The sequence below is a fragment of the Balaenoptera physalus genome (genome assembly GCF_965194825.1).
Source record: "Balaenoptera physalus genome assembly, chromosome: 2".
Lineage (NCBI taxonomy): Eukaryota > Metazoa > Chordata > Mammalia > Artiodactyla > Balaenopteridae > Balaenoptera > Balaenoptera physalus.
This window is the reverse complement of record NC_138883.1, coordinates 48,471,468-48,495,371: the sequence shown is the minus strand read 5'-3', so window position 1 is coordinate 48,495,371 and position 23,904 is coordinate 48,471,468. Positions and strand designations below refer to the sequence as shown.

The 23,904-nt window shown below is 44.1% G+C and overlaps 1 protein-coding gene across 1 annotated transcript in view; it reads right to left on the bottom strand.

The window, feature by feature from the left end:
* Nucleotides 1-19,560, bottom strand: part of NID2 (nidogen 2) — a 79,302-nt gene extending 59,742 nt beyond the window's left edge. The window contains 5 exon segments of the mRNA XM_082448360.1: nt 278-987; nt 6,751-6,983; nt 16,203-16,511; nt 17,188-17,438; nt 17,441-19,560. Coding sequence (XP_082304486.1) covers nt 278-987; nt 6,751-6,983; nt 16,203-16,511; nt 17,188-17,438; nt 17,441-17,702 — 1,765 coding nt within the window. The 5' untranslated portion in view covers nt 17,703-19,560.
* Nucleotides 19,561-23,904: the final 4,344 nt, after the last annotated feature.

Below are 23,904 nucleotides of genomic sequence, written 5' to 3'. Positions count from 1 at the left end.
GTTCTTCCCCACGGGATTCATGAGGCCCATTTTAACAATAAATAAATAAATAAAACATTAGTAATGGTCAAGAGACTCCAAACAGAATTTGCCTGCCAAGATTTCTTTGGCAAAGGAAAGATACTCTATCTCCTGAAACAATGGGTTTTAGAAATCAGTCCCAAGCTTCTTTTTGCGAAACTCTTCCCTCAACTCGCTTGAGAGAAAATTCACGACTCTCTGGAAGACCAGCATTGTTTCAATGAATGCCTAGTACCCAGGGTTCAAACCCACTTACCCTCAGTGTTGGAACTGATGTCGTCCTCCACTCCGACCACCTGCCTCCTGCGACCCAGGGGTGGAGCGTGATCTGGCCCGGGGTAATTTGGAAGAACCACCTCTCCTCCTGGATGGGCTGGAGGAACATCTCTGTCTGCAGGCTGTGCCCGTCCATCTGGGTAGGGAGGCGGGGCTTGCTGGGAAGGAGCCAGTGAATCTCCAGTCTCTGCTGGAGCAGGGACTGTGGTCGCTGGCTGTTCAGAAGACTCAACTCGGCCTTTTAAATCCGGGGCATCTGTCTCCCCCTGAGGTCTCCCCTCTTTGGTTGGAGGGTTCAAGGTGGCAGAGTCTGTTTCAGGCCCATCCCTAGATGTTGGACGTGGCAAAGGGGAGGCCAGCTCAGAATCTGGTGGAGAGATCCCACCTCCTAACGGCCTCGAATCAGCTTCCGAGTGGAAGGAAACATCGACTGTGCTGTGGCCATTCGATGCCTCCTCTGGCTCACCGGGGGGGTATTCGACGTCCTCCTCGTTCTCATCATAATAATCCAAATTGTCCTCAGTGTAGTCACCCTCGAGGGCCGCAGCACGGCTGAAGGAATGTCCCAGGGGAGCCGAAGGGTGGGCTTTGGAAAGGTCTCCTCCAACTGTCGCTGGCCTGACATTGTCCAACGGGGAGGTGCTGCCGATATGAAAGGCCCACACTCCAGGAATCCCCAGGTTGCTGTGTCTAAATAAAAAGGAAACAGGACATTGTCACAAAAGTGTCCATCCACCACCTTCCCACAAAGGCGAGCGATTTATTTTAAAACTGAAAGACTATTAAGATCAGATTCAGAGTTTTCACTGGCAGGAAACCCAAATAAAACCAGACTTAACACGGTAACTAAAGATTATACTGGAATTTTGATGTAAACTACCTCTTATTTAACAATGGGTTTCAAAGGCCATGTGTCTACCCAATGCCAGACCCTCAAATCAGAATTCTGCTCTACATGTTTTATGCCAGACCCTCAAATCAGAATTGCCAGACCCTCAAATCAGAATTCTGCTCTACATGTTTTATGCCAGACCCTCAAATCAGAATTGCCAGACCCTCAAATCAGAATTCTGCTCTACATGTTTTATCTAAATGGCTATTTGAAAACAAATAGGGAATGTGGGAATATTTTATCCTTCCTCTACTTTTAACAAACTCAAGAAAACATATGCTTAAACATTTTTGCCAAACTCTTAAACAATATTTTTTATTTGAGAGTTAGTTACATGCCAAGTGTTTAACATTCTTCAACACAACTTGCAAGGTAGGGGAAGTGATCATGCTCAATTTTTCAGAGGAGAAAACAGGTTTAGAGAGATTAATCTTCTTAAGGTTGCACAATTTTTAACTGACAGAGCTTGGACTTGAATTCAGCACTACCACCAAAGCCCGTGTTCTGAACATCCACATTGCATCAGAAAGCTAATACACTAGAGTCAATCCACATCCTAATTATCTTACTCTACATTACAGAATGTTAGAGACGTTTTGGGGTTTAGTCACGTGGATTAATCAATCAACTAATTCACAGAGACTGTGAAGCCATGTCAAAAAATTCAAAGAAATAGAAATGCCTAAGTCTCAAAAATGTTGAGCAAATGTAGAACAAAGTTAAGGGGAAAATAAGAAAGCAAGTTAATCAAACTGCCACAGGTCACATGTGAGAGGTATCCAGAAACATCTGCAGCCAGGGAGCGCATGCGTTTCCCCCACTAGAAAAGAACACGGGCTCCATTCAGCCTTCCAAATATCCCAGCGATCCATCATTTTAGTCAGTGATACATTCCAAAGAGGATAACCCCATACACAATTTCAAAAAAAATAAGAAAAAACCTGAAGGAACAAAGGGTCTGGCTGGCTTGAATACACCCATTTCTGTACTCTCTGGCATATGGCCCAAACACCAGGCTCTAAGTCTCTCATGCTGTGGGATTTCCTCAAAAGTCAGTCCATGAGAAATCAGTTAATGACTAATAAGACAACAGGAAATTCATTGAGTCATATAGGGACAAGAGACTTTTGCTCATTTAGGTTGGTATTCATCATATTCATGTGGATTTCCATAGCAATAATATTTTTAACACAATTCCAAGAATCAATCAATCAATCCCCACCCCCTTGTATATTGTTGTTGTTGCCACTGCTGCTGTTGGAATTACTTCAGGGAAACAGGAGCATAGAAAGCAAAACTGTGATCCTTTGTGCAGTATGCTATGTAGACTTGGTCGGTTCTAAGAATTAATGCCGGTGCTTTTTGGCAAGCAAGCAAGGAACGCTAAAGACGATAAGAGAGAATTCTGAAGATCTGAGGATGTTGAGTTTATTATCACATCAGAGGTGTTGCAGCTGTGAAATTTCTTCTTGAAGTCAGAAACAGAAAACTATAAAAGCTTAAAAGAGTAGGAAAATACAAATTATGACAGATAAAAGCTAAATAAAATAATCTTCTAATTAAATATAAATCACTACCCTGGCTTTTGTCATTGTGCATGATGAGAAAGTAGCCAGTTTGAGTTTATCCTAAAATCCAAGGTCATTTGGAAAGCTTAGCGACAGAAAGAACTTAATTTATTTCCTAGAATGGAAAACAAGGCTACAAAATGAGATGACAGTGCCTTCCTCCCTGGGTTGTTAGGAAGATTAAGTTAGAAAATCACGTAAAATGTTCAGCATGGGGCCCCGCGTGTAATAAGTACTTAGTAACTACTGTCTTCCAGGAGGTAGAAAAGTATAATCTCAAAAAATACAAATGTGTACATTCATATTTAAATGTGCAGAAGAAGAGTTATGACAAACACACTATGAATTATATAATTTATGACCTCTGAGCTTATAATTATGAGACAAGTTTGAGGAAGACAACAATTCCATTGACTAGGAGGATAACTTTATTTTTTATAGATGCATACTGAAGCATTGAGGAGTGAATGGCATGCTGTGTGTCACTTACTTTAAATTACTTATGCAAAAAAGAAAAAAAATGATGATGGCAAAATGTCAACAGCTTGTAAATCTAGATGACTCCCTCTACTTTTCTGCATATTTCTGAAATTTTAACTAATGAATGCTGGAGAGGGTGTGGAGAAAAAGGAACCCTCCTATACTGTTGGTGGGAATGTAAATTGATAACAGCCACTATTGGAAACAGTATGGAGGTTCCTTAAAAAACTAAAAATAGAGTTACCATATGATCCTGCAATCCCACTCACTCCTGGGCATATATTTGGAGAAAACTATAATTCAAAAAGATACATGAACCCCAATGTTCATTTCAGCACTGTTGACAATAGCCAAGACATGGAACCAACATAAATGTCCATTGTCAGATGAATGGATAAAGAAGATGTGGTACATATATACAATGGAATACTACTCAGCCATAAAAAAGAATGAAATAATGCCATTTGCAGCAACATGGATGGACCTAGAGATTATCATACTAAGTGAAGTAAGCCAGGCAGAGAAAGACAAATATCACATGATATCGCTTATATATGGAATCTTAAAAAGAAAAAAGATACAACTAAACTTATTTACAAAACAGAAACAGACCCACAGACATAGAAAACAAACTTATGGTTACCAAAGGGGAAAGGCGGGGAGGATAAATTAGGAGTTTGAGATTAACATATACACACTACTATATATAAAATAGATAACCAATAAGGACCTACTGAATGGCACAGGGAACTACATTCAGTATCTTGTAATACCCTATAATGGAAAAGAATTTGAAAAAAAAATATATATATATATATCTGAATCACTTTGCTGTACACCTGAAACTAATACAACATTGTAAATCAAATATACTTCAATAAAACACACACACACACACACACACACACCCCAGATAAATAAATAAATGTAAAATAGAAGATTAAATTGAGGAACATTTCTATAATTTGGAGGTACAGAAGACCTTTCTAAGAATAATACCAAGACCTGAAATCATAAAGGAAAAGGCCAATAACTTTGACAACCCTAAACTTATACCTTCTAGATCATAACTAACTTTAAAGATGAACAACTGGATAAAAATATTCACAGCATTTGAGAGGAAATATCTTTACTAGGTTTTTTCTTATTTGTTAAAGGTCTTTGTAAACACCTCAATAGAAAATAGCAAAGAAATGGCTATTAACCATATGAAAAGGTGTTCAGTTTTACTAGTAATCAAAGAAATTAGAGTGAAAATATGAACATTTTACACCTATCAGATTCACAAATACTAGAAAGATTAGAAGCTTGTAGGAAACAGACACTGTTGATCACAGCCCTCCTTACTGGTGAGAACATAAGTTGGTGCAGGGTTTCTGAAGGGCAGTTGGTTAGCATACATTAAAATGTTACACTGCATATATCCTTTCTCAGCAATTCTACTTTCAAGAATTTATCTTTAAGACAAATGAGCATCTGAGCAATGTGTATTATTTTGTTTACTGATATAATAATTATAAAAGGAAAAACCAGAAATAAGTTAAATGTTCATCAATAAGTTATTGTCTTAATAATACAGGCTATATATGATGCCATGTTTTATAGCGTTCAAATAATAATATAACAGATATCTTACTGAAAGACACCCATAGACAGTGATAAATGGGAAGATGCCATATGTATAACAAAAGAACCATTTTGGTTTTGAAAAAGGTTTTGCATAAACCTAAAATTCTGGAATGACTGTTAATAATGGTTATCACTTGAAGTAGTGAGAATGGGTAATTTTTACTTTTATTTCACATTTCTCGGCATTGTTTGTACTTTATTTTAGTTTTTATACTAAGTACAGATTCTACTAAAGAAAAATTCCTCTGCTGGTCATTTTGGCGCCATATCTTCCACTTTCAATCAAGCAACTCAGAGGTTTCTATGAAGCATGAAAGATAAAGATGAGGTAGGCATGGAGGGAGGTAAACGGAAGTGGTGTATATGTGTACGTGTGTGCATGCGTGTGTCAGTGTGAGTTCTTAGAGGCCGTTACGGCTATGGCGGGGGTAACACACCTGCTTTTTCCCTCCGGCTTTTCGGCCCTCACTGCCTCCTGTACCCTGAGGAGGTGTTAGCACTTACTCCCATGCTCTGGAACTGTTGTTTGTCCGTCTGCTCTAGGAGAGTGCAGGTTGCTTGCGTGCAGGGCCTGGGCCTTAGACATCTTTCTCTTTCCAGCCCTTGGCCCATGGTGAGCTCTCAATAATGTCTGAGAGGCAGAGAACCTATGGGCTCCAGAGTAGAAGAGGAGGGTGGAACCAGGGGACAGAAAACAAGGAGCTAAGTTTTCTCCAGAGTCAAGACTAAAAGGCAACCTTGGTGGAGCTCAAGAGACGTCCGACATGAGTCATGAGAAGGGGAAAGCAGGCCAGGATTCAGCATAAAATAAGTAGTTCAGAGCTCCAGACTTGTGGTTGAATATTGGCTTTGCCACTTCATAACTTTGAGATTATAGGCAACTTAACTTCCCTAAGCTCATGTGTCACATTGAGAAAAGAGAAGAACTTACCCCCTGAGATTCTTGTTGAGTTTTAATTAAGAGAACTTCTAGAAAATGTTTAGCACAATGTTGGCATACAGTAAGCTCTCAATAAATGTCAGCTCTGAGTAACCCTATTTGGTTGTAGGGCCCGCTCTCTGGTCTCTGAGTAAAGCAGATGGCATGCAAAAGTGTAAGATGTTCCAATACCCAGGAATCATGTAACGAAACTTAGAGGCGCCAAGGGAGGCCAGGTAACCAATATATTCCGTCTGGCTTCTAGACCAGTATTCAGGGAAGGGATAAAAGCAGAGATATTTTTTTAGAGCCTGGAAATTATTAAATATCAACAGGTGCTAACCCAGATACTGGGCACGATGTGCACGAGCAGAGTGATCTTATGTGATGGGACTAAGGAACGTGCCTGGTCCCAGGCATTGCATGGAAAACCCTCCGGACGATTTCAGATAATGAAGCCACTGAGAAATCCTGAGACTTCCAAAAATCTACCAATCTGTTTGTTTGGTTTTCCTTTTTTTTCCCAAATTACACTACTCTTAACTTTTAACACCTCTCCGTCCAAAAGACTAACTCACAACGTCTCCAGCTGTGAAACGATTAACCTGGAAAAACCTCAACCTGGGCAGTTGTATTACTGGGTATTTTTATGTGGTTCCAAGGGCAATGTTTTCCATAGCAAGCCTCAGTGGCTGTGCTCACAAACACACACACACACACACACACACACACACACAGAGTTCTGTTTCCGGTATCTATAGCCAATAGGGCAGGAAAAATAAAGGACTGTTTATATTTTGGTCAACGTGCTCCTCCCAGGGTCTAGCCTAGTTCCTGGTTTTGATCTGATCCCTTGCTTAGAAAGCACGGAGATGATATTTAATGGGTAGGGCCACTCAAGTTTAGGTAGCTCCTAAGGGTCTTTACATTCCAACAGGAAAGGGCGTAAGCCCTATGTTACTTACTGGTAGAGATTTTTCACAGACTGTTCAGTGCTTGTCAAGCTGAAATATGGTCCCTCTCTCTTCGGGTCATCGACCTCCCCTCTGCAGAAGCCCACCCGGGCTGGAAGCTCGAGCTGGACATTGTAAGATTCTTTGGGGCGGGTTCCAAAGAATTGAAGGCCATTGGCAGGATAAAGAAAGAGGGCGTAGGTGTCAGACTTATCAGATGCCAAAACTGCTTGGAAAGTATTCAGCTGTGAAAAAAAATAGAAAATATTCTTAATAAAACAAACAAAAAACAAAAAAAAAACCCAAAATGCAAGCAAAGCATTATAAAATGCAAAGGGTTGTCCCCCTTCTCAGGATTTCTCTAAATTGTTTTTACACATAATATTCTTTTAAATTTCCTCTCCAAGTTATAAACATAATTACATAAGCTATATTATTGTTATAATCATCTTTTGTCAATTTAGATTAATAGTTGAAATATGCATAGGTAAAAAAAAAAACGCTGGTTAAAAAAAATAAAGCTATTTTTTAAGGTTTCAAACTTCTTTCATCCAAACTTCTTTCAGGGCTGAGAGCAAGTAGCAAAATTAACTTGTACGTTCCCACAGCCACTGCCCTAGTTTTCTGCCCTGGGCACTCATCTGAATGATTCATTCATTCATTCATTCACTCATTCACGTATTTATTGAATGCCCATTATGGGCAGGGGTGGTATGAGGCACTGGCTGATCAAAAGGCCTCCTTACTGATCCCAAAGCCTTACTCTCTATTCTCTTCCATCTACCTTTTTTTTTTTTTATATATAAATTTATTTTATTTATTTATTTTTGACTATGTTGGGTCTTCGTTGCTGCTCACAGGCTTTCTCTAGTTGCGGCGAGCGGGGGCTACTCTTTGTTGCGGTGTGCGGGCTTCTCATTGCGGTGGCTTCTCTTGTTGCGTGCAGAGCACGGGCTCTAGGCATATGGGCTTCAGTAGTTGTGGCACGTGGGCTCAGTAGTTGTGGCGCATGGGCTTAGTTGCTCCGTGGCATGTGGGATCTTCCTGGACCAGGGCTCAAACCCATGTCCCCTGCATTGGTAGGCGGATTCTTAACCACTGCACCAGCAGGGAAGCCCCCATCTACCTTTTGACACCAGCACCAGAGTTACCCTACCCTCATTTCTCAGATGAGGAAACAAAGACATAGGGGCTAAGAGATCTGCCTAAGGTCAGCTACTAGTATGCGGTGGCAGGCCGGCCAGGGTCCCTGCCCTGCACCACCAGGCTGTCCCAACCACTCCTTGGCCGGCCATCTCAGGTGATTTATAAGCTGCAAACTCTCTTCTCAGGCTCAGATCCCCTGCGTCTCCACCAGATTATTTAATATTGTCCATTTGCCCCATGTACTTTGATGCTTCCGCACATTTGCTCACGTTTTCCTGTGCCTGGAAACACTCCTGACCTTCTAATGCTGCCCCTCTGAGGGGTTTTGCGATTCCCTGTAGATTTATTGCTGTTCTCTGACCCTCTGCAGCATCTCAGTGTTTCACGTTAGCACTCACCTCGTTTTGCCCGGTTAGCTGCTTACATGTTTGTAAACTCAGTTCATTAATTCATTTGTACATTACTTCAAACAGCCAGGTACCTACTAAGCACTCGACAGTATGCTTGGCACAAAGAGACCAAGGAACAAAGGACGCAGCCGCTGCCCAGGACAGTCTCAGAGCTTAGGACAGGGAAGCAACCATGGCTGGGATTCTAGGAGAATTGCTGGAGGAGGTAGTAGAGGCCAGAGAGGAGGGCGTGGACCCAACACCTTAAGGGCTGGGGTGGGGAGGCGTTGCAGAGGCTGCCTGTGAACATTAATAAACACTGCAGAAGCCAAAGCAGACCAGAAAGAGAGTCCAGGAGCCTGAGTTAGTCACAGACTCAGCACCCAGGTCCTTGTAGAATCACTCCTTAAAGTTCAACTTACTCTCGTATTTTCAACAAGACACATTTTTGCCTTTACCTACATCCAGCTACCTCCCCCCACCCAAATGATCAGTTAATGGTGCTTGAGTATCTTAAAAAAGATGTTATATTAAGGTCTCTGAGAACACCTCTCTCACTAAATCCCACTCCGTTTACAATTTAGCAGGCAGCAGGGGAGGTATTTATAAATACCACCACTTCCTAAACAATGTGGCTCCTAGAAACGTTATTTACTGATAAGTAGCACGGTTTCCCCGTTTTGCTAGACGGACAAAATTAGGCAGAGAGAAGCACATCACATTTTACTAAATGAAACAGCAAACAAGAGGCATGGGCCTGCATTTTGTTCTGTCCTGGGTCCTTCCCCATACGGTGGTCAAGCTCTTTCCTAGTGTTGATTCTTCTTTCTTATGTTTAATTTCAAAGTACAGTTTTGAGGGTTTGCTTACAAGACAAAGAAATTCAGGTGTTAAAATGCTTTTCCAGAAAAAAACCAAAATACTATCCAAACTTTCTTTTAGATCTCCAACACAGAAAAGGTCACCTTGCTTGGCTTGGGTTTTTGCTTTTCTTTCTTTCTTTCTTTAAGTTCAGAAACTTAATGATGGGGGGCAGGGGGCAGTGCTCATATATTTGTTACTGTTGTCGTTGTTGATTGCTTCATCCGGAAAGCCTGACTTTTCCAAAAACAAAAGGCAAGGGATGTTTTCTAGAATTTCTCAAAGCTCGGAAGCCATAACTTCTGCCAAATGTAAACAAAGGCTGTCCTGTATCATGTCTATACAGAGTATATGCTATTCAGTACATCATCGATTAATGGAGATTCAATAACTTCAGTTTTACTTTAGTCCAAATAAAGTTCAACTAGAGAAAGAAAGGTAATTAAGGAAGGAGACAGATTCTGTTTTAAAAAGCAAAGCTTTCAAAGTTCCTGGCATTGATTGCCCACAATAAACGTCAGATAGGAGGAATCCTGGTTCTAAGTCTACAGAAATTCTATAAGATAAGGAGGTCCCATAGATTGTGAAGGAATTGAAGGGGATGGCAGGGGAGGGAAAAAGTAAACAGAGCTGTGAAGGGGAGAGTCTGGCTTTTTACTGTGGGGTCTGGGTATTTCGCACTTTATTTTATTCATTCTTTCAGCCAGTCAACAAGTTCATTTCAATGAAAATTTATTCAATGTCTTTTATATGCCATCCTGAGACAAGCACTTACTACAGGTGGCAAGCATTTATTTAATCTACTTGTCTCCACTGAAATAGGCAAATAGAAGAATTTTAAATAGAATATAGGATCCCAGAGACCGGCCAAAAAAGTTTGGCTGTTTAAAAACCACCCGCATACCAAATGATCACTTTTAAAGTTCTCTCCGTTCCACAAAATTCTACATCTAATCGCTAAAGAGCTCTCTTCGTGATGTCCTGCAGGGCCCCTCCCCCAGGAGCACTCCCTGACAGGCTTCCAGACCGGAAAGGTCTTCACATTCCTGGAGAAAAGTCTTCGCAAGAACCCCACATGCTCTGTCCCTGAAGGGAAAGCCTCAGATGGGCTGCCAAACCCCACAAAAGGGTCACCAGTTCCCAACTCCCTCAGGATCCCAGGGAGGAAGAGGAGCAGGGCCAGTGCTGCGGAGCTTCAAGGTCTGCCATCCTGTTATCAGAAAGAGAGAAAAGCCAGAGCCCTCGGCAGAAATCAGGCAGCGCTGGGCTCTCCCTCCCAGGTGTGGGGCATTGCTAATCAGTGTTGACTTGATGCTTGGCAGAGCCAGGCTGATAAACAGGAAACATGCCCCTCAATGAGCTCCTGATTTTTGCAACTGATTTAATTAATTTCAGCCATCTGGCCAAAAAAATCACAACGGTGACATCCATGTCCCAAAGGGGTTTGCCTAGAGTGGTTTACAAAAACTACAATGAAAATTAAGAAGTAGGGTGTCTCTGACACACGTCACAAAGTTCTCTCCCTGTCTTCTCTAGGGTCACATGCTGTCTACAGTCATAGCGTCATTGACTTCTGGCCTCCAGTGTTTGGTGTGAACAGTAATCTCCATTCCTTAGAATATTTCTCCATCTCCTGTTACCTATAGGTCACTGTCATATGCATGATTTTCCCACATTCATTTTTTTCTTCCCTAAATCCTACAGATCCTGCCAAAAATTCAAAAATAAATGCTCAGTACTATCACATCACTAATATTATAACCTTCCTGACACTTAGTCTTTAGCAAAACTTCAGCATTTCTTTAACCAATTTCCATATATGTCTCTGTTCTCTATGTCTGCATAGCTGTATCTCAGACAGAGGCTAAACTCTTTCAGGTAGACTGTAGACCTTCCCTCTTCTGGACCTCAGCTTCAGAGCTCAAAAAGCTACAACAATGTCCTGCTTTTACCTCTCATTTTCTCCCTGGATCCAACCCTCTCTGTCAATGACTATCATTCCTTGAAACAAGTCAGCATGCCTCCCTCCCCATGGTGAAGCCTCCATTGGGAAGTCTTCTGCTTATCTTATGTTACTGCACCACACCTGCCTTCATCCATTTCTCCAGCCTCAGCTGTCTTGGCCTTCCCCCAGGACACACCCTAGGCCAGAACAATCTGTCCTGCTGCCCCATTCTCAATATCCATTCTTTCAGCCCAACTTAATACAGGTCAACAATGCATTCCCTGTACCACACAGATCTATGTAGCCCAGTTCCCTATCCCCCTTCGTCCTTCAACCAACAACAAAACAACAGTCTCACCTACCCCACCTCCGAAAAAAAACACAGCTAAAGTAAACATATGGGCAGTATGTCTCCTGCCCATAAGTTCTTTGAAGGTCAATACTGTGACTTTGCTCTGTGAAGTACCTATGACAGTTCAAGGAGTCTCAGATTGAGTGAGCTGATAAACACCATTTGGTGATATGTTTTTAGATGCAGTAACACCTTGATATTCTTGCAGTATCAGGTACCGCATCCTGTCACACCCACCACGAACATCCATGTCGAGAAAGGGCAACATCTGAAATAGTATTAAATGGTAAAGATGCCATTCCTCTGATAGCTTCAAGTTTCCAGTAACTCTGCAACATGAAGTTAGTATGCCAAGGTTTAAGAAGGCCATGTAGAATTCACACAGTCCTTCAAGCAAAGTAGATTATTGCTTGCCAAAATCTATCTCCAAAGAACTATTAAAACGAGAACTCATGTCACAGAGCTCTTCAGAGTATTCAGAAGAAACTTCAATGTGGGTAATTAAAGAAACATCCTCTCTCCAAACACAGTATCTCCTTTCTAAATGAAACAAATTCTGAAGCCAACTCAGCATATGGCAACGTCTGAAGATTGATTTTAATTAGAAAAGAGATGGATTCTACAAATCTTCTCCCACTCTGCCCCCACCATAAAAAGGCCTAGACAGAAGTTGGAATTTAGAAAAGCTTGTATTTAAAGAGTCCTTAAGTAGAGGACTTACATCACAGCATCCTTACAAGACAGAGAAATAAAAGAACCAGAATCTGGTCCCATCAACTCAATGTAGGGGAACACAGATTGGCTGAGCATATGCACTTGCTAAGTCTAAGGGACCATATGGTTACTTTAAAATGTCACCTTAGTGAATTCTCACAACAGTCCCGTAAGGTAGGCGTTGCTACTTCATTTTACAGATTAGGAAATTAAGACTGAGGCTGGATCATTGCTTCCAAAGTCACTGGATAACCTTTCATAAACCACTTCTTTCAAAATGTTTTTTATTGTCATTATCTTCACATCAGAAGCATTATTCCCATGCTGCAGATGAAACTGAGAAAAGTAAAGTCACCTTGTCTGTATTATAATTTTCAGTTTCAAATAAGCCCTGATAAAATTGGAATCCTAAAGCTCTAGTGTGACTTCATCACCCCAGAGATCCTGTGCAACTGCTCAACTCTCCGATTCCTCTCACTCAGCTCAACGTTGTCTTTCTCTGTTGAAAAAATAAGATAGATGCAGCTGAATTCACTTAAGAGCATTGGAATACTAATTTGGAAATAATAAGGTGTTGGTAGTGTCCTTGGAAAATTTCATTCCAAATTCATTCTTCCTTTGAATGAAATATGGTTCCAAGGACTCTTCTGGTACAAAGATCACATCGAGACAATAAAAAAAAAAAAACCTCATTTATTGGAAGTCTTTGGAAAAGGCACAACTATTGTTGTGTCTACCTACATCACTTGTGCCAAGGAAATGGGTCCTGCATGAAAAGTCTGGGTAAAAGCAACAACAACAAAATCCTAAGAATCAAGAAATCTAGGGGCTTCCCTGGTGGCGCAGCGGTTGAGAATCTGCCTGCCAATGCAGGGGACACGGGTTCGAGCCCTGGTCTGGGAAGATCCCACATGCCGCAGAGCAACTGGGCCTGTGAGCCACAATTACTGAGCCTGCGCGTCTGGAGCCCGTGCTCCGCAACAAGAGAGGCCGTGATAGTGAGAGGCCCGCGCACCGCGATGAAGAGTGGCCCCCACTTGCCACAACTAGAGAAAGCCCTCGCGCAGAAATGAGGACCCAACACAGCCGTAAATAAAGTAAAATAAAAAAAAAAGAAATCTGTATTCTAAACCTGCCTTTGCCTCACTATGTACAGAACTCTAGACAACTGCCTTAACTTACTAGGTATGGCAAACAGTAAGTCTTGCTGTACTTATCTTAAACATGCAGCATTGTTGTGGGAAGACAGCATGATAAAATGTTGTTATAAGAATTAACAAGATATCCTGAATAAACAACATATATAATAATTGTCTAAGTAGTCAGTCTTTCCATTGAACCCTTACCTTCTCAATACAGTCAAAAAGAGCTCTCTTTAAAAAATAAAATAACAACAAAAAACTTCTGTTTAAAATCCTTCAAAAGCTGCCCAATGCCAAAGAACCAAGTCCAAACTCCGAGCATAGCATGATCTGCCCCCGCTCCATGGCCTTCCCAGCCTCATGTCCCACCACCCTTCCTCTTCAGTAATAAGATACCACATGGAATGCCCCAAACACATTATACAATATAGTCCATGGGTGATATGTCATATGCTACCTCTTCTATTGGGAATGTTCTACTCTACTCAACTCAGATGCAAAGACAATTGCTCACCAAAACTTTCCCAGATCAGTTCCCCTAACAAGGGAGGGGTAGAGTTAGTCTCCTTAAGTCAAGATGTTACTTCACTTATCATACTGAATAATAATCAATATCCCTATTAAACTATGACATCCTTAGGAGTAAAGAATGTGTCTTTTCACAGTCTCTACATGTCCTGACATACAGTAAGTGCAAAAAAGTTTGTTGGATGAATAAATCTCAACTATGTTTAAATATAAATTACTTACATACACATACATATATGAATATGTCACATATAAGATATATGTTTAGAAAAGAAGACTGGAAGAAAACACAATAAAATACTAGCAATGGTGACCTCTGGTTAGTATAATTATAAACGTTATTTTCTAAACTTTGTATTATAGGTATGTTAAACTTTAAATGTTTTTTAAACTTATGGACAAAAGTGAATTAATGAATGCAACATACCTTATTCACCTTTCTCCAACCCTCCACCTAGACCAATGCCCTGAACAAAGAAGGTGCTCAAAGTCTATGAGTCTGTTCCTGTTTTGTAAATAAGTTCATTTGTATCATTTTTTTTTAGACTCCACATATAAGCGATAGCATATGATATTTCTCTTTCTCTTTCTGACTTACTTCACTCAGTATGACAATCCATGTTGCCACAAATGGCATTATTTCATTCTTTTTAATGGCTGAGTTATATTCCATTGTATAAATGACTTAGAGAACAAACTTATTGTTACCAGGGGGGAAGGGATAGTTAGGGAGTTTGAGTCTGACATGTACACACTGCTATATTTAAAATGGATAACCAACAAGGACCTACTGTACAGCACAGGGAACTCTGCTCAATGTTATGTGGCAGCCTGGATGGGAGGGGAGTTTGGGGGGAGAATGGACACATGTATATGTACGGCTGAGTTGCTTTGCTGTGCACCTGAAACTATCACAACATTGTTAATCAGCTATACTCCAATATAAAATAAATTTTTTTTTAAAAAAAGAAGGTGTTCAGTGTATTTGTCTGAGTTGAATGTACTCTGTTGAATTGAATAACTGAAATGTCAAACCTATGCATTAAAAAAATCATTCAGTAAACAAAACTAGATGTTGCCTGACCCCCAAAAAAATGAACGGCAAAAATCAATTCAAATGATTTTTATTTCTAGATCCTCTTTGCTTAGTAAAGCCTTTAGGAAATATTCCTCTTACTCAGGGAGCACAGAATAAGAATGGCCAGCATCTTGAATCACTCACTCATTGAGAGTGGGCAAGCTAGTTAATCTCTCTGAACCTACGGAGGATATGTGTCATCTTTCTATAGCTAAGAATCACTTTGATGAGTTAAAATAGAGATAAACTCAAAGAGTTTCAGCCTTTAGAGTTGACATTTTAGATCCAGGTCTAATTTCATAGGAGGAAGCCCTTACCTACCCCAGGAGTGAGGCAGCTCACCTTTTGCCAAGCCACCCTGGCGCCACCTGATGTCCATTTGGAGTACCTCAAATGTTGCTGCCAAGCCTAATGACCGGGAGCTTACGTTGTTTCACTTTCTCAGGTAGAGACTATTCAAGGAATCAAGGGCAGTCTCCTGTAAAGTACGGAGCATGTGAACCGGTACCTGGAGGGCAATTTGGCAAAGGCTATTAAAACCTTATAAAAAAATGCATCACTCTGGCCCACCAATTCCGCTTCCTGGAATGTCAACTAGTGACATGGTACAAAGATTTATCTTAAAAAAGAAAAAGTGCTTCACAAATATATAATGATGAAAAATTGGAAATAACCTTGCTGACCACTGGGCACAATGAGAAATCCACTGGATGGAATATATGCAAACATTAACAATGATGTTGTAGAAGTATATTTATTGACAGCTAAACATATTCAGAGTTTACTAATTAGTGAAAAAAAAGTTACAAAACCATATGTGCAATGTGAACTCATCATTAATAGACAGTGATAGATACAGATATGGATAGGAAAAAGCTCTGGCAGATGCACACGAAACTGTTTAACAGTGGTTATCTTTGAGTGGTAGGAAAATGAGTGGTTGTTCTTTTTAAAATTGCCAGCATTTTCTGATGTGTTTCCTTCAATGAACATATAATTAGAAATAATTCTTGTATATATGAGGTGATTCTAAAAACAATCAAACCATAAACCCCTTCTGCATCTGCACTGGGGCACTCACATCCCTTAAGCAGTTCTCCCTGCAAGAGTGACCTCTCAGAGAAGGCTTGGAGAAAACAGCCTTCTTCCCTTCCGAGCCACTTCAGCCCTGGTGCCACCAAACTATACATCAGATTTAGCGGGAGAGCAGATTCAGGAAAAGTTTCAAGCCAGTCCCTGGGTTCCAGCCCAGAATTCAAGCCCATCCCTCGGTTGGCACAGAGGCCAAGCAAGCATCCTGGTCGCTTACCTCTCCCGAGGGCGGGGCCCAGCGCGTGGCCTCCTCGTAGGCGCCCACCTGCTCCCAGGTAACCAGGAAGGCGTGGGTGGGGGCGAAGTGCGCGCCGGAGCGCGGGAAACCTGCGCTCACGTAGCGGGCAGCCAGGCCCAGCACCGCCGGGGAGGTGTCCTCGCGGTAAAGGACCCGGCCCCTGCCGTGACTCGTGTCGATGTCGGCCAGGAAAGGGGCGATGGCCGGGAAGTCTGTGGGGAAATCATCGTCCACATACTGGGTCTCCCTGGGGAAGTCCTGAGTGGAGATGATGCCGTTGGTGACCACCTGGGGGACGAGGGGGACAAAAGTGTGACGGTCGCGTACGTTGCAGGAAGCCCAAGGAGGGCCACCACAGGTCCGGACGCGAGCGCCCACCCTGGCTCCGTAAAGAGGGAAGGGAACCGCCCAGGGCATGAAGCTCCCCCTTCCCCATCGGCTGGGAGACCGATTCCTGGTTCAGGGCGACCAGCGCAACTTCAGCCGGCGTCCCACCCGTCACCCCTAGCCCACAAGCGCGGTGCAATAGGTCCAGGAGCCCTAAAACTCGTTCACGTTATCTTCTCACTTCCCGCACAACCCTGGAAAAAAGCTACGGGTCCGAGGAGGGAACACCCAGCTCTGCAGACGTGCACAGCCTCCTCGCTGTCCTAACTGGAAACCCCACTGGCCGGCTTGGCAATCCCACCTTCCTTTCTGCCTGGGACGCTTATGCGGCTGCGAACAACTCTTACCCCCTCCCCCCCTCCCCCCGCCCCCCTGAAGCAGGGAAAAGCAGAGGGTCCGGCAACAGCATCGCTGCAAAGCCAGGTCCCACCCCGAGGGCGCTCGGGGACAGCCGACTGTGCGGATTATTTCCTCCCTTCGGAAGGCAGGGGCTCGCTGAGAGCCGCACTACACTGACGCCTGTTCAGAAGCTGCAAGAAATCTGCAGAATCCCGCACCAGGAAGAAGCTAAACTTACGTAGAGTTCGCTGAACTGGGCTTCATAGAAGCGCAGGGGAAGCGCCAGCTTCACGGCAGCCGAGCTTTCGTCGTCGCCTTCCTGCAGGAGCTGGTCCCCTCGCGACTGCCCGTAGGGGAAGAGCTCGCCCGGGTGCAGCGCCGCGGCCCGGGACAGCAGCAGCAGCAGCAGCAGCAGCAGCAGCAGCGGCGGCGGCGGCGGCGGCAGCGCGGGCCGCTCGTCCGCCCGGTCCCCCCGCATGCTCTCTCGGCCCTGGGCTGCCCCACGGCAGAGCGCGTCCCGGCCCCGCCAACCAGCCCACTAGCCCCGCCGCGCTGGCCTCCAACCTGGATCCCGGCGGGGTCCCGGGCGGGGCGGGACTCCGGGCCCTCCCAGAGCGCTGATTGGCTGCGGCCCTGGCCCCGGGACCAATCGCCGGCTCTGAGAAAGTTCGACAGCGGCCACCACATCTGGTTCTCGTTTAAGTTTTCTAAGGCAGTGGTCACCGGACCGGCGGGGCTGGCGGGGTGAAACATCCCGGCCAGGGGTGGTCGGAACCATTTCTCCTCCGCCTCCGCTCCCCGAGAGCTCGCGGGGGCACTCTCACCCTCCTCTCGAGGCTGCCCAGGGGTGCCGGCGACTGCCGCCTCCGGGACCAAATGGCCCGCACGGTCCGAAGGCAGCAGCGCTGCAGGAGATGACCTCAGCGCCAAGGGGGACCTCGCGGCGGCTTGTGCAGCTGCTGGCTGGCGCGAAGTGCCCCGCCAGGCTGGCAAGGCGAGGATGGTGCCCTGCCCTGTGGTGCCGGGCGCCCCTCGCCCTCGAGGTCAGGCTCTCGGGCCGAGAAGCAAAAGGCACTGTCGCAGCCACAGCTTCCTCGGCCTCTTCGCTCCACCCAGAGACGCTGCGGAGAAGCGCGCCTTTGTATGAAGCCGGGGGGCTGACTCCTAAATTCCGTCCCCCTCCCGAAGGCCGCCTCCCGGGAGAGCTGGACCGCCCGGGAGGACAGGGCCACCGGGCCGAAATGCCTGCCAGTTCGGGTCAAGAGCGTTGTTTACCTTCCCCGGGGAAAACCGCACCCGGGAAGGCCATGAAACGCGACAGTGTGTGATCGGCTCTGTTTGGGGCATGGAATGAGGCATCCGGTTTGGACACCAAGCAGAAATGAGTCAGGAGCCACGGTGGAGGGACCCCGGGTCTCTCGCCCGCCACCCGCGGGCATGGAAGCTGCCCTTGACAGCGCCCACGGAGGTGGTAACCCGAGCTCTCCGCGGGACTGGAAATCGCACAACCTCCAAACCAGCTGCGAGGGTGTGCGGGAACCCCGTCTACCATAAACATCCCCGCTGCGAAGCTCCAGGAGCCGGACGAGATTTTATTACCAATTTTATTATCAAGAGCTTGATATTTCCCAGATAGACTGTTTTCTCTCTCGGGACCCCCATGGGGTCCTTGGAAGCAAAGGTATTTAAAAAGAAGGGAAAAGCAAACCTTTGGAAATGCCTTAAGGGATGCTCAAAAAACAGATTTCTTTTTGTGGGTGTTTATTCCAGTTATACAAATCCTTAACGGCCCACAGGGACAAGACCTGAAAACTTTGGAAAGATCAGACTGTGAGACTCACAGAATCAACACAAAATGGAAAATTGCCCCAAAGCAGTTTGCTTCCTTAGACTGTGGAGATTTTGTACATTTGGTGTTACAAAAATGTATTTTTGTTTGCATACATGTTCTCCTTTCTTTTGGAGACAGATATTTTCATTGTACTGAGGAGGAATTAGAAGCTCAAAGACATGAGGTGACTTGACTTGCCCAAGGTCACCTAAAGTTACTCCTTAATATGAAATCCTCCACTGGCTTTCTGTAGCTTTTGCAAATCTCTCAACTGAGAAGAATAATAGTTAACATTTATTTAGTGGTGATAAGCCATAAGTTAGTGGGTCAGGCAGACCCTAAGATGGCCCCCAATGATCCCCAGTTCCTGATGTTCACTCCCTTGCATAATTTCTTCCCCTGGAGTAGTAGGCTGGCCTAGTAACTTCTAAACCAAAGAATGTGGCAATAGGGATAAGAAATCATTTCAATGATTAGGCTAAATCTGTCTTGCTAGCAGACTCTCTCTCCCTGGCTTTGATGAAGCAAGCCATTATGCTGGGAAGGCCCACATAGCAAGGAACTGAGGGCAGACTCTGGCCAACATCTGCAAGGCACTGCCAACAATCATGTAAGTGAGCTTGGAAGTGGATCCTTCCCCAGTCATGTCTTGAGATGGCACGTTAGCTCTGGCTGACACTCTGACTGCAGCCTTGTGAGAGACCCTGAAGCAGAGGACCCTCACTAAGCAGGGCTCAGATTCCAGACCCACAGATACTTGAGAATTTAATAAAGCCATGTTGTTTTTTTTGTTTTGTTTTTGTTTTTATTTTATGGCTGTGTTGGGTCTTCGTTTCTGCGCGAGGGCTTTCTCAAGTTGCGGCAAGTGGGGGCCACTCTTCATCGTGGTGCGCGGGCCTCTCACTATCGCGGCCTCTCTTGTTGTGGAGCACAGGCTCCAGACGCGCAGGCTCAGCAATCATGGCTCACGGGCCTAGTCGCTCCGTGGCATGTGGGATCTTCCCAGACCAGGGCTCGAACCCGTGTCCCCTGCATTGGCAGGCAGATTCTCAACCACTGCGCCACCAGGGAAGCCCAAAGCCGTGTTGTTTTAAGCTGTTATGGTTTGGGATAATTTGTTATGCAGCAATAGATAAGTGATAGAGCTAGACAGACACTGTGCTAAAGAAATCAAGACTTGATTTCTAGGTAAAAAAAAAAAGAACAGTTACTGCTACATGGCTAGTAAGTACAAGAGCTGTGACTTGAACTCAGTTCTGTCTGATTTCTAAACCTCTGATCTTTAGTTCTAAATCACATTGCCACAAGGCCCTCTGCAAGGCAGCTCAAGACTACCTCTCTAACTTCAGCTCTGGCCACCACTGGCCTTTCAGCTGGGACTTTAGTTCTCAAAGGCAACCTCCTATTATATGGTTTGGACAACCCCACATGCTAGTCCCTCTACCTATAATGTTTTTTCCAATCAATCTCATCTAGCCAAAAACTTATTCAAGAATTGAATCAAAACCCTTCTCTTCAGGAAGCTTTCCTGGAAACCAGTCTAACATAGAAGCCCCTTCCTTCTCTGCTCCATGTGCCCAGCGCTTGTCATTATCATATCTCCTGCCATCCCTGGTCTCCTCATAGCCCCCTCCCTACCACTACAACACTTGGAGGGAGGGGACTTGGTCTCATTCAGGGCCTGCTATGACTCCAGCCTGGCTCGTTGGAAGACCCTTAAAGAAATATTTGTTGAAAGAGTGAAGCCAAGCAAGGCAACCTAGGCCTAGGACCCATGTCTGCAGCTCAGATGAAACATTCTTGTCCCTACACCACCTTTCCTGCTAATCTGACCTGAGTTTTGTAATCCTCTTGACCAGGCTGCCTAGTGACTCACCTACCACTGCTCTCCAGTTTTTGTCATTCTTTCATTCATTTGTCCATTCAGCAAATATTTCCTGGGAGTTTACCATGACAAACACAACTCTGCAAGAAATAACAGAGCGCAAGATGTGACCCTTGACCTTATGGATCTCATAAGCAGTTGCAAAAACAAAGCATAAATATGGAAAAAAAAAAAAGGAGCAATGCTGCAATGTAGCATGCATTTAACAGCAAAACGGGCAAAACATGCCCTTGAACTAAGAGGCTGTCACTAGGTTTGAATCTGATGTTATCTGAATACGAAGAAGTAGATCCAACAGGGAAGAGGCTGAAATGAGCAGTCCTGACTCCTGTCTGCATTAAAGTGGCCGAATTCTTTTTGAAGTATGAGGCTTTGGACAGCTGTGCTTGAGCAGACACTCCTTTGAGCTCTTATTCTAATATTGTTTTTAAAAGACTCTATGGTACCCAAAGAGTGGTTTCTCCTTTAAAATGTCACTTTGGGTCTTGGTGAAAAGAAAAAAATCTGTCATAGCTATTTCACTGGTCAAAGTAAATACTGAAAAAGTATTTCTCTTGTATCCCCAGCTCCAGAGTAGAATTTCCATGACCTGCCAGACTAGCTAAAGAGGCAGAGGCCCTTCCAGGCTGGAAGTTATAGAGGACTTCTTCTCTAGACATTTTTAGTCCTCTTGGATTGGATCTTCAGAGTAATTGCTTGAGAGGTAAGATTCTCAAGTGCAGGAGTTTTTATCCCAAGCCACGGATGGTACCAGATGCCTTGCCAATAGACCTCGGCAAGAGTCTCCAAAGTTTTATATATATATATATATATATATATATATATATATACTTGTGGTTATATTTCTGTTATAAATACAATGACTTCAAGAATGATGACATTTCCTGTTATTTTAATCAAGAGAATGAAAACACATTTGCTCCATGGTATGGCAAATAGATTTTAGTATTCAAGGCCAAGTTCTATGTATAGCACGGACTGGTGTGTGTACATGTTTGTATTGGAGGTGGCCTTGGCAGAAAATGTTCTGGTTCTTGTTGCACACAGTGATTCCCTACATGACTTTACTCTCCATTAAATTCCAGGCTGGGTGTTCTAGCTGGTAGAGAAAATAGAGTTGTGCAAATTCGCACATCTCCACAGACTCAGGATTGATTGAAAATTATGTTAGGCCTATGAAAAACCATTCACTACTTGGAAATTCCTAGTGCTTGGGATATATTTGAAGGTCATTACAATGTAGGTGGGATGCCCTACATTTGAATGACCTCCAAACATATCCCAAGCCCTAAGTCTTCACTTGAGTTTTTCATTTATATCCAACTCCCTGCTGAATATCCTCTTGGGATGATACTTCAAACCGACATCTAAGAGAATGAGATCCACTACTCAGAATTTCTGAGTTTTCAGTTTCAGTTAATGGCAGCAGTATCCACTCCCTCTCTTTTACCATTGCCCTGTGATAATGAGGACCCATTGCCCTGGGTCCTCATTATTTCCCACCTGCTAGCTTCTGTGGCGGAAACTACAGGTTAGCTACATACCGTACCTAATAACTACCACTTATTCCCAACCTCCTCCCTCGCCCAAATCTACTACGTAAGTAAGAAGGTCACTGATTTCCCAGCTTCTCTTACAGTTAGAGGTGGCCAGCTAGTATAGTCCTGACCTGACCACCAGTAGTTTCCTCAAAGTATGGTGGTCCCTGGGAGGGCTTTTACACTGGTGATTAAAGGGAAGAGTAGCATCTTTCCCTATTCTTGCTTCCTTAAACACAAATGTGTTGTTTTGAGCTCAGACGGCCATCTTCTGACCATGAGGTGACACTGTGAGGACAAAAGGATAGCAAAGCAAAAAGACAACAAGGATGTGAGTGTCTTAGCCAGTGAGGAACTGCCTACCTCCAGACTTAGAAAACAAACCCTGTTGGCTTAAGCACTGTTCCACGCAGCAGTACCTAATCCTAACAGATACTTTGTTAAATCCTTCCTCTATGTGTATCTCAAACACAAATCTGACCATCACATATTCCTGTCTAAGACCCTCTGGTGGCTCTCCCTCACCTTTAGGGTGAATCTTAAGCTGGAAGGGCCCTCATGGCTTGGCCTCATCTGTCATCTCCTGCCCCTTCCTGCTCACACCTTTAGCAACACCCAACTGTTTCTAGTTCCCCGTCCACACAAGTATTTTGCTTCTGGTGTTCCTCTGGTCACGCTGTTCTTGGACTGGAACACCCTGCCCGTCTCCTGATGGTTTCTCCTTCCCTTCAGGATTCAGGGCAGACATCACATCACATGGGCAGCCTCTCCAAATTCTGGCAGAGAACCTCTCCTCTGCGTGGCTGTGACACCTGGGCACACTCCTGTCTTAGCTCCTCAACGAAAATACTGAAATGGCCTTTTGATGTCTGTCCCTTCATCCGGTTGAAAGGGCCTCGGTTGTAGTTTTCCTGTAATGGCACTCTTCTGTGTTCTTTTTTCTTATGCACTCTAATGTCTGTTTCAGACTGTTTTTCCCACAAGCCTGAGCACGGAAAGAGAGATAGGCCTTGACAGTCCCACCTGGCCACTAGAATGTGAACCAGCGCTCCAGGGCAGGATCGGATCTTCCTCATATTCTAAATCTCATGGGTCTAGCACAGTACCTGCTACAACCCTCTGGGCTGTTTAGTAAACCACTGTTGATTTGAAGGGGGAAAAAAGTGTTGTAACGAAATCTTTCTTAGCTCCTGTACTTTTTCCCAAGCAACCCACTCCCTGCTTCTTCACATATTAATTATATTCTGGATTGTTGCGGGGAAAGTAGAAATTAAAAGGTGTGGCTTTTATGTTGGTAGACAAGACTCCCACTGCTGATTATATTTGAAGGTATTCCGGGTGATGGCATTAGATGCCTATAGAAAGAATAGTGCAGAAAGGCCAGTACTGCTCCCTTTCCTCCTGTGACTACCCCAAGTACAAGTTAGCATTTAATTACTATAACATCAGCATGCAGCTCCTTCACAAAGACTTCTCTCCCTACCCAGACGGTAAGTTCCTCAAAGGTCCTGTTTTTCACTTCCTTTAAGACTCCCACAGCTGTCTAACACAATGCTGAATAAATAAGGGCTGGTCAACTTCTAATGAGTTGAGTGACTGCCCGGGAGTGATCTCAGTGTGCGCTGTCTCATTGGGTAGTGGCTGTGGCCGTGTTTCCAGAGGCTGTTGTCCTTGGCTTCATCTGTGCTGCTTTCCTAGACA